This window comes from Lineus longissimus, chromosome 2, assembly GCF_910592395.1.
Source record: "Lineus longissimus chromosome 2, tnLinLong1.2, whole genome shotgun sequence".
Lineage (NCBI taxonomy): Eukaryota > Metazoa > Nemertea > Pilidiophora > Heteronemertea > Lineidae > Lineus > Lineus longissimus.
In genome coordinates this window covers 24,331,288-24,342,796 of record NC_088309.1, presented here as the reverse complement: position 1 = coordinate 24,342,796, position 11,509 = coordinate 24,331,288, and the positions used below count along the sequence as shown (strand labels likewise).

At 40.9% G+C, this 11,509-nt stretch overlaps 1 protein-coding gene across 1 annotated transcript; it reads left to right on the top strand.

The window, feature by feature from the left end:
- Window positions 1-440: 440 nt before the first annotated feature.
- Window positions 441-9,847, top strand: LOC135483166 (NACHT and WD repeat domain-containing protein 2-like). Its single transcript, XM_064763788.1, has 8 exons — window positions 441-627; window positions 1,821-1,909; window positions 2,629-2,745; window positions 3,005-3,208; window positions 3,442-3,586; window positions 3,875-4,519; window positions 4,744-4,883; window positions 4,992-9,847. The coding sequence occupies exons 1-8, from the start codon at window positions 531-533 to the stop codon at window positions 8,724-8,726; spliced, it is 5,172 nt and encodes a 1,723-aa protein (XP_064619858.1). The 5' UTR covers window positions 441-530; the 3' UTR covers window positions 8,727-9,847.
- Window positions 9,848-11,509: the final 1,662 nt, after the last annotated feature.

Below are 11,509 nucleotides of genomic sequence, written 5' to 3'. Positions count from 1 at the left end.
ATTTTTGCCTGCAACTGAATGATATTGTCATTGTCATTCAAATAAAAGTAGTTTTTGTGAAAGAATATTATTTGGACTAGTTAGAAATATCACAGTTTCAACAAATTCTTTGATAATTAGTCCACATTTGGACACTAGACCTCGCATTTCCCCGTCCACAAAATCAAAGGCCACTTCCAAAACCTTCAAAAAAGGGGCTAAAAAGCCCATCCACTCATTGATCAAAATCACCCATCAAAATAATTTTTTTTCTTTTTTTCTTTCGCTGACCCATTGAAAAGATTATAATGCATTAACATACTGCAATTTCTTTTAAATATATTGAAAGACAAAGAAATACCAGCCCACCAAACTTAGAGGGCCGCTGTCCACACTTTCGTCCACACTTTCGGCCACACTTTCGTCCACAGTTTACACCTACCCGTCAAAATGGTTGGACAGCTTGGAAACGACAGTAGAACAATGCGACAAACATATCATAATGTTCAATTTTCTGTTCATGAAGAGACAGTTGTGTTCTGAAGTACATAATGGCTACACGGGAGCTCATTCTCTCGGGCAAAGTGGGTGATTTGCCTCAGATACCGTCCAAGATTGTACGGATTTTTATCAGTTCAACTTTCTCGGGTGAGTTTTATAGGGGTATAGGCGGCCTAGTAGTTTACTTTTATAATACATCATCACAGTGTGTCCCAAAAAAAGGAAAAACCTTAGTTTTCTTCGAATTGTCTGATCACTTCTCTCAATCGGCCGCGGTTTCACCCGGAGTCCCACAGGGGACAGTTATGTATGTATGTATGTATATACCATATTTAAATTTAAGCGCCCTTTTCAGATTAAATCCGTTCAAAGGCACTTTTACAATATTTATAACAAAATTACAATCGAAAAAAGATGGGTCTTGAGCATCGTTTGAAATGATGCAAGGCTCTTTGCCTGCCGGACCTCAAAAGGGAGCCCATTCCACAAAACAGCTGCGGAGAATGAGAAGCAGCGCTCCCCATATTTGCTCCGGGCCCTTGGAAGTACTAGTCTATTGTCATCAGCCGACGACTCCTTAGTCCTTAATTCCTGGTTTATATCAATTTCTTGCCAGACCGTTCCGCGTTCGATCTCGAAACAGGATTTTCACACTATCTCTCGGATTTTCATCAAACCTACGTCAAAAAATTGATTGTTACACTTTTACAGCATGTCCCTGCATTTTTAACCATTCAAAAGTTCATTCCGACCACAACCGCTCATCAGGCCATGTAAAGTGAAATAGTGACATCTTTTCCCATTGATTCTTTGTGCATACCAGTCATAATGTAACATCCTGGCCGTAATAATGTCAGCTTAACAACATCAGTGTTTATTGCATATCCCTGTGTAGTGTCAAATGTATCATTTGACATAACAGCACTTTGCTAGTATAGTAATCATTGTTCGTGTTCCAGTGAGTAAACATTGATGTTAATTCACCCAGTGATAACACATCCTTAGCAATGAATGAAATCCTTTTATAAAGAAATGGAATTTATCAAAAGGTTACCTTTCTGTCATTGATGGGTAGCTTTACAAATGTGATTAAGTGATTCTACTTTCTTTAAACGATGAAAGTATGCATGAATAAAGACTATTGAAGTTTTGAACTTTCAGTCGGGTCACCAATTGAAGTTAAATACCATACTAGGAGTGCCAACTTCAGTTTGTCAGCTCACAAAGGAAATACAGTGGAACCTCTCTGGGTGGACACCTCCCTACTATGGAAACCCTCTCTATTAAGTTCCCTGCATTTGGTCCCAAATTGCCTACAATTCTGCAATTCATCTTTCCAGATACTACAGAGGAAAGGAACTATTTGATGGAACATGTCTATCCACAGTTGCAGAAATATTGTATGGCAAAGTATGGCTTAGAATTCCAGGTAAATTTTGAACAAGAAGAACTTTGAGAAGATGATTTCTTGTAGCCTTGACCAAGTAAATGTACTTTTTTTCATTTGTCATAAGGTTTTTAATGAAACATGAAACCATGATTTGAGAAGATGATTTCTTGTAGCCTTGACCAAGTAAATGTACTTTTTTTCATTTGTCATAAGGTTTTTAATGAAACATGAAACCATGATTTGAGAAGATGATTTCTTGTAGCCTTGACCAAGTAAATGTACTTTTTTTCATTTGTCATAAGGTTTTTAATGAAACATGAAACCATGATTTGAGAAGATGATTTCTTGTAGCCTTGACCAAGTAAATGTACTTTTTTTCATTTGTCATAAGGTTTTTAATGAAACATGAAACCATGATTTGAGAAGATGATTTCTTGTAGCCTTGACCAAGTAAATGTACTTTTTTTCATTTGTCATAAGGTTTTTAATGAAACATGAAACCATGATTTTTGCTGCGTGGTAGTTACACAAGCACTTCTCCTTCCCTTTGCCAAAGTCCTGTGTTAGTCAAAATCCCTGGTTGTCCCTTGATTGCCACTGAATTGAACAGTGCTCACAATCATAAAGGGAGTAAACAGACAAGGAAAAGATTGAAAAAGTCATTCCTTCAAAAAAGCCTTTGTCGAACATCTTAAAATATCATCAGGAATTGTTGAAATAATTTATTCTTGATATTATATGTGACTGTGTTTTTTCAGGTAGTAGACATGCGATGGGGTATTATGGAAGAAGCTCAAGATGACCACATGACCAGTAACATCTGCCTGAAGGAGATAGAGACATGCCAGCGATTGTCTATTGGTCCAAACTTCGTGGTAAGGTGATAGGGCTAGCATGTCCTCTTCAACTATTGAACTACCTTTCTATTAGTATTAGTTATGCTGGAGGACCACTCGTTGCCTTTTTTGAAACAGTGTGGAGTTGAGAGCTCAGTGTCATGAGACATTATTACTGCCACAAACTTTGATCAGATTTTAGTACTGATATATTTTACATGTAATGTATTAAGATGAAAAATCTATTTACTTTGGCATCTCGCGCTTGGTCAATAAACCTTTCATTCTTGTTTTACAGGTGCTCCTTGGCAATAAATATGGTTATCGGCCTTTCCCAGTGTGCATCAGTGAAGACGAATTCGACCTTATCGTTGCTGCCTTGTTGGAGGAGGGTATCGATATTGATGTGCTAGTGAAGTGGTTTCATCATGACGAAAATGCTGTGCCTCCTTTCTATCGACTTCAGACCATCAGTAAAGTACTGGAACATTACAATGACAATGTAAGATTCTGCGTTCTGTCATATGTGATACAAAATGTGCGGTAGAACCAAACAATCTCAGCAGTCCCTTATTTGATTTGACCTAACTAAGAGTGATAGGTTTCGTTTTTAATTATTCAGCGTTATAGTTATAGTTATAGTTATAGCTTTAGCGCGAACTTAAGTCTCAGTTATCATTGTTGCATGTACATGTACATTGTAATTGTAATGAAGCAGATTTGTTTCTTTTGCAGGAAAATGAAGACCTGAAGAAGGCCGATCAAAGAAAATGGGGCAAGATATTTGCCGAGCTGCAGGATCTTCTGAGGGTGGGGTCAAAGCTGTGTGCAGAACAAGGCCACCTAACAGAGGAAGAGGTGGAAAAATACTTCATTTCTGGTGAGCCTGCATTGTAGGAATACACATTGTTTACAAAACTGTGATCCCGATATTGGCCCCGTCTCAATATGTTGACTCCCTCAGCAGCTGAAGAGACTAGGCCCCCATCCAACTGCTTCCTGCAAATATAGATTTGAACCAAATTCCAAACATATTCTGCCAGGCTGTCCCTTAATGAATTTTGGGCTGAGCCAACCTTTTTTTGGAGACGAATCTGCTTTTGCTTTATTGAATTATCGACAATATCAATGGATTGCATTCTAAACAATCATTCTTTTATAATTACAGTTACAGAACAGGAGATCAAAGTTGGTATCTTAGAACAAAGTGACCCTAAAAGCCACTGTTTCTGCTTAATACGCAATCTCCCAGACATCATAACCCACCTGAAACACCCCAAGGCTCATCGGTACATTGATATGAAGCCTGGCGAGTACCACAGAGATGTCGAAGCACAAAAACTACTAATCTCCCTCCGAGATCAGAAAATATCTGAAAAACTCCCGCCTGAAAACATCATAAACAAGACGATATTCTGGAGCGAGGATGGCGGTATCAGTAAACACGACCATAAAAATTACATTCAGGAACTTGGGGAGAACTTCTATCGAAAGATCATGGCTATGGTCGATGATGTCATGGACAAAACTGATCCATTATTCAGTGATGAACTCACAACAGAGGTTCTACAACACGGCATCTTGTGTCAAAAACGCTGCAGTGTCTTCCATGGGAGAGAAAATATAGTTGATCGGATTAAAAACATTCTTACGAATGCTCAACAAAGTCTGATCTCACAACAGCCGTTGGTGGTGTTTGGGGAATCTGGATGTGGAAAGACGTCAGTTATGGCTAAATGTGCACAGACTATTTGTACTTGGGTCTCTGATGAGGTGTTGTCAGTTTCTCCTGTCGTAGTCATGAGATTTCTAGGTAAGTGTTACCTATGAGGCCAAGTTCAGAACTGGAGAGTCATATTATTATTAAGGACATGCATGCTGCCGACGTCATCAGATCTCATGCACACTAAAGAAATATACCACAGTTGTTCACAGTATAATTTTGGATGGTAAATCAAATAGCATAGCATCCTGGTGCTAATGCCTGTAGCATTTTACAGTTCTTGAATCACAATATTACTAACTTCACCCTTTCAGGTACAACGCCTAAAAGTTCCAACATTCGCCAAGTTCTCTACACAGTCTGCCAACAGATCACAGCTGTCTATGGAGAAGACGTCGAGGATGTGCCAAATGAACAAGACCAGCTGGTCATTTACTTCTCAGACATACTCAGGGTAAGTCAGGTCAAGCACAGACTTAGTTGAAACGCCTTGATACCCTACTGAGTACATCTTCAGAAACTATCATAGACACTTCTTAGTTTGAAACTTCTTTCTTTTCAGGTTGCCACTGCTGAAAAACCGCTTGTCATCTTCCTGGACTCACTTGATCAACTGTCTCATGTTGGAGGTGCCCACCGACTCAACTGGCTGCCCCGATCAGTTCCATCTCACTGTCACATCATTGTATCAACCATACCAGCAATGCATGGAATCCTTGCCAAAATGAAGCGGCTCTACCACCACAGCCGTTTCATCAATGTGGAGCCATTGGAACAGAACATTTGCATGGACATCTTAAACTCTTGGCTTAAGCAGGAGGGTAGGCAACTCACCTCCAAACAGATTCAAAAAGTTGAAGATGCTTTTACGCATTGTTCTTTGCCTCTGTTTACAAGCCTTGTGTTTGAGGAGGTAAGGGTGTGGAGATCCTACACAAGCGTAGATGAATGTGTCCTTGAAAAGTCAGTCAGAGGTTGTATACAGAAGTTATTCGAGAGGGTTGAACTGCAACATGGAAGAGTTTTGACTAGTCATGCCCTTGCATTCTTGACAGCTTCTAGAAATGGTTTGAGTGACGTTGAGATGAATCATTTGCTGTCGTTAGATGATCAGGTTCTTGATGAGGTGTTTGTGTTCTGGTTCCCGCCAATGCGTCGAATCCCGGACTTGCTCTGGGCAAGAATTAAAGATAACCTGCAGACCTATTTTATTGAAAAGGAAGCAGATGGCATGACGGTGAACAACTGGTATCACCGCCAGTTTGGTGAAGTTGCCACACAGCGGTATCTGTCCAACCCGGACATGAAAAAATACATTCATTCGCTCATGGCAGATTTCTTTGTGGGAAAATGGGGTGGAGGGAAAGGAAAACCTTTTAAGTTCACTGACCACCAGATGAAACGGTTTGGACTTGATAAGAGAGAAAGTGAGGCTGACAGGCTTGTCCCGGAGCAGCCAATGGAATTCCACATTGAGGATGCTATACACTATAACTTACGCATGCTCAACGAACTGCCATACCACCTGATTGAAAGCGATCGAACGACTGACCTATTCACAAATGTGCTGTTCAATTACAGTTGGATCTACCACAAGACAAAGGCATTGTCAGCCCAAGATGTCGTGATGGACTACATCATTGCCTTGGCTACCTCCCCTGAGGTGTACCAGGAGGCAAGACCTCTTGTACAGGCATTGAGACTTGCCGCCAACACTTTGAATCAAAATCCAAATTCCCTACCTGTAGAACTGACAGGAAGACTACACTCTTTAGTGAAAGAAGTTCGAGGTAGAAATGTCTTGTCCAATATTGCAGTCCTCCTTGCTGATTGTACTACGAAAGGTCTCAAACATTCCGCATTGGTGCCATCACACCAGTGCTTTGAGCCTCCGAACCCTCATCTGTTGTGTAACCTTGAGGGCCACAAATCTCTCGTCACTGACTTGAGGTTTGATGAGAACATCCCAGTGTTGTATTCTGTGTCTAAAGACAACTCCATTATAGCTTGGGATACTGAGATAGGGGAGCACGTGTCACTGCTGAATCTAGAGAACATTGAGTTGCATCGATGGACAAATCTCTTTTGCACTTATGATGGTGAGAATATAATCTGTGATACACACACCGATGACAGCCCTCTTTTGGTGATCGATCCTACATCATTTGAGATCCGCCATCGGGTAGGAGCGAGAAAAATGCCCAACTGCTGCAATACTGCAATCAGCGAGCACTATGTCTGCCGGAACGGTGTCATAATTGACCTACGTAGTGGGAAGGAGATTGTCTCCCTTCCCGACCATCTTGGCACAACTGATTTCTGTAAAGTAGCAATTGATGAGAAAAATGGCACATTTCTGGTCTCTGTCGAAACTGATGTGTTAATCATTAACATGGGTAGCTTAGAGATTTCTGGGAAACTTCGGGGGCGCTATAAACCAAGTAGTATCATTGTACGAGGTGACTTGGCGATCGTTGGCTATTCAGTCGAGTGCAATGTCCGAATCTTTCACATATGCCCTGGGAATTTCAGCTTTACTCAAGAGAAGCACGACTACAAGTTCGATTTCTTACAAGACAAGACAACAAATGGCATAAACATGTACCGCCAAGAAGTTTCTGGTCTGATCCTGTCAAACGACAAAAAACGATTCTTGGTAAACCTTCAGCAGCGTTACATAGTCAGCATTAAAGTCAGAACACAGCAGGTGACATTGATGGCTCCCAGCCGCATTGAAGAGCCTTGTTACTTCCATGCTGATTACTCAGCAGACCGAATGCTTGTCGTTTGTGCCGAGAGCCGCCATATCTGTCTGTGGGCTCGGAAGTCTGGTAACAGTCTAGCCGTTGTGGCAATCACCAGCGGTACTCCCATCCACAAATTTGCTGTTTCTTGTTATGATAACAGGGTAGCAACTGTTACCATGTCTGAAAACAGCATAAAGATATGGGACCTTGACAAATTGAAGACTATCAGTAAATTGAATTTGCCCGAGCCCTTGAAGTATGAGAATCCTCTTTCTGAAAGTGCAATCCAGGTCCGAGGTGATTATGTGTTCATCAAAAAGTTCTTGCCTCTGACATCAGAACAGGCTTTCCATTATAATGATTACTTCGGCATTGATATTGTCGGTATCAGCTCTGGAAAGAAACGGGTGTTGCTCCCGTACGACAAGTATGGGAAACTGACAGATTTCTCTCTCTCTCTTGATCACGCGATTCTGGTCTTGCTCATCGAGCACAAAATGTCTCAACACATATATGTCATCAATTTGTACGAGAGCAAAATTGTGTACAAATTTCCCTGGGAAGACCGCCTTGAAACCATTCAGATCAGTCCTGGGAAACAATTCCTGTTTCTGCGAGGCCAGAAGATCATACTGTACAATCTGGCACAAAAGGAGGCAGTGCGTGAGTTCGAGAATGACCCCGTCATGACACTGACTGATAGTCATGTTATCGCCCGAGATGATGAGAAGATCATCATAGCTGCCATGCCGTACGATGTTCTAACTATATTAGACACAGGATTTGTCGTATCCGCCATCAACCTAGTGCCAAACAATCCACGCCTTGTGCTTGCTTCTGAGAAAAAAGACAAATCCTGCGATGTACATTTCATTGATTTCATCTCCGGTTCAGTCATCGGGAAAATATCACGAGTCAGCAAACATGGGATATCAGACATCTCAAAAAATGGTGCAATTATCATTGATAAGAAATTGCATGTTTATTCAGTCAAAGATATGAACTGTTTGGGACGCATCCGGGCCCTTTCTGACAACATCGATGCCAAGCTGAGCTTTGACGGTCGATACACATACTGGTTAGACAAAGAGAACGCCATGGTCAGGGCATACCACATAGAAAACGGTAAACCTATCGCGCAGTGTGATCTTCACGCAGAACCTGTCTCGCTGAAACTTGCACAGTTTGGGTACCACATCATCATTGGGTGCCAAGATGGCCGGTTGGTGATGCTTCGGCTGCGAGACTTGGAGGGGATGGACACCCATAAACTCTTCAAGGATGTTCTACCATCCATGGCATCAAAGGCAATCGGCGCAGTGGATAATTTCATCTCTACGCTTGATCCTGCCATTGAAAAGGTTTACGAGTCGGTCAGGTTCTACGTAATGCCAAAGCTGACGCCTGAAGTTCTACAACAGATCAAGGCTGATGCTTCTAATAAATCCCAGTTGGCAGTTTCAAAATCGCCTGCTGGGTCTAGAAGTGTTAGCTCAGATTCTGGTTCTGATAATTGTAGTCATGGAAGTTCAGTTTGTAATCTTATCTAGTAGGACAACACTGGGATGTCTTGAGAAGATGCCAGCTTGGCTCCTTTGTAGATCAAGTTCCTATGGTGTGGGTGCTGTAGTTACATACATTTGTGTATGTACATATATATATGTACACAGTGGAAAATGCGCTCAAGAAGTTTGTTGTCTCGAGCCACTCCTCAGAAATCGACTCAATGGATAAAAACATTTAAGACCCGAAAGTAGTCTCTACTCATATCATATATACATGTATGTTCGAATCTTTATGAAATGATTTGCAGTATTCAAAATTATTTTGATCGTGCCTTTACTGAATGTGAGAAGACAAGCCAGCATGCTTCCAAAAATAGTTCTTTCATTCCTTCTAAAAAAGTATTGCTGCCTGTGTAATAGAATAATAACGTCTTTCATTGCATGGACATTTACATATCCTCCATTGTGTTAAATAATTCTTGATAGTATGGGTCGACAATAATGGCAGGGCCTGGAGTTTCCATTTTACATGTACCTCTTATGTCAAAATATGTCTACATTAAATTGCGGTGTTATCTATGTACGAACGTTGTGTATGTGCTCGGTTTGTGTGGTACTGTGTAATGTTTTTTACACAACCTACAACTATTTTACTTGACTGCTGTGATTTGCATCAAAAATACATTTACAGGGCTACTGTAAAGTGTACTTATTTTAAATGCTGTTTGGTTTGACTGCTGCTCAGTTTGTTTAGCGTTTAGATTTTAGTAATGATAGCTAGGATAAGACGCACCTTGTTTTATCATTAGAAATATGATTTACTTAAGGACAGCCCTCCATTAAGGACACTACGTTTGGTCCCCAAATGGTTGTTTTCATTCAATTTGACCTCTCTAATAAGGACAGTACTTGTCAGTCCCGAGAGGTTCTACTGTACATGTAAATGTTCCTTATTTTATCTGAATATAAGAAGTACTCCTTAATACAATATGCGTGTCTCTTAGGTGAACAATATCCCTGTCTGTGATTATACTGAATTAAAATCTGTTGTAATACTTGTTATTTTGCCATAATCTTCTTTGTTTTTCATAAATGAAAATGTTTTATACAAATATTTATATTCATACATTTTATGATTATACAGTGTTGTTGTAATATTCTTGGCTTCCCAATTATATTAATTGATAAATATCAAATGAATTTGTGACCTCTTTTTTAATGTTATCATTTGTTGGCGAGTGATTGTTCATCTTCATGCTCACCATGGTAAAATATTTCACCGTCCCAATTCACCATGGTGAAGTGCTGTAAGTTTACCATGGTGAATTGTGGATTTACCATAGTGAAATTGAGACACATTTTCCTAAGGACCTGTGTGATTCTCCTAGTAGTAATGGCAGGCTGCTACTCTAGGTATCAGAAACCATGGGCAAATGTATGGCGCAATTAGTAGCAGGACAAAGTGACGTTCTTCTCCATCGGCTCTATCATATGACCCTTAATTGTAGTGTACTGAACTGAACTCCCCTCTGCAGGGAACATGCAAGATCCCCGGAAAAACCCTCTTACAGGATCTCTGTCCGTATTCAAAGACAATCAGCATAAAGATATCTCCCGTTATGTAAGTAGGGGCCTATAAATTCAACAATGTAGAGATGTTAACAGCCCGCTCTCCCGATGTCTTTCAATTACCCCACTCGTCCTTTAATTTTTAAAATACGCAGCTGCGACGTAACGTGGTATTTAAAGCCACGTGGTAACTACGGACGCTGAGGAGTGAGGAAGCGAAAGAGATACGTTGATGTTCGCATTAGCAGGGTTTTTCGCTCAATTTGCAGTGTCGGATGGATGCTAGCGAGGCAGAGAGGTGCAGGTCTAGCTGTAAGCGTGAGTAGTTTCTTTTTCGCCCTGTTTTCAGGCCTATACGTTTTTAAACTCTCAGGGAAACTATCCTCATTCGCGTTGTGCCCATCACTACATGACCGCTTACAGTAGGCCCAACACACACTGCATACTTGGTTATCATGATGTAGAAGCGGCCTTCAGTTAGTTAGTGAGTAGGCCTAGTGTTGTCCTTTGGGATGGGAGTAGTCAATCATGCAACTATGTGTGAAGTGGCCTATGCTGTTCCTGTTGTATAGGTCTAATTAAATGGGGCAAGAATCCCCAATTAGCAAATTGTAGCTGGATCAGGCTATTGCCCATCGTAGTTGTGCCTTAGTGGAATCTGTGACAACTGCTGGGGCAAATCAGTGACAGCTGTTTTTGCCTGTTAACTTCCTGCTAAAACAATGGGCCTAGCCTACTGCTGCCTACTGCAAAAGAGCCACACAAATGGATGATCGATCTCCAGTAGGCCCCCAGGCATGCCAGCACCACTATCTCCAGTAGGTCTGCACGCATCCCAGGACTTCGCTTCAGTTATGTCTTTTGTAGATAGATGGCCCTACTGTATTTGAGGCAGTTTGGCGTCTACACAATCAGTTTGCATCATAGATTAGGCCTATGGCACAATCTGTTTGCATCATAGATTAGGTCTATGGCACAGTCAGTTTGCATCATAGATTAGGCCTATATGGCACAATCAGTTTGCATCATAGATTAGGTCTATGGCACAATCAGTTTTCATTATAGATTAGGCCTATGGCACAATCAGTTTGCATCATAGTTAAGGCCTATGGCAGACAATAGTGAGTTAATAATATCCCTTTGAATGGATTTAAATTTTTGGAAGATAGCTATCTATGATCTATGAACCCTATTGTTTAGCTGGCCTTTCTCTTCTGGCCAGTTTCCGAAACATTTGAAGGAAGTCTGAATTTCGCACC

Bases quoted from the DNA above. Each gene is read 5' to 3' on its own strand.
- LOC135483166 (XM_064763788.1), top strand. From the start codon at position 531: ATGGCTACACGGGAGCTCATTCTCTCGGGCAAAGTGGGTGATTTGCCT. The intron at 1,910-2,628 runs GTAAATTTTGAA...GTGTTTTTTCAG, and splicing joins AGTATGGCTTAGAATTCCAG to GTAGTAGACATGCGATGGGG. The intron at 2,746-3,004 runs GTAAGGTGATAG...CTTGTTTTACAG, and splicing joins CTATTGGTCCAAACTTCGTG to GTGCTCCTTGGCAATAAATA.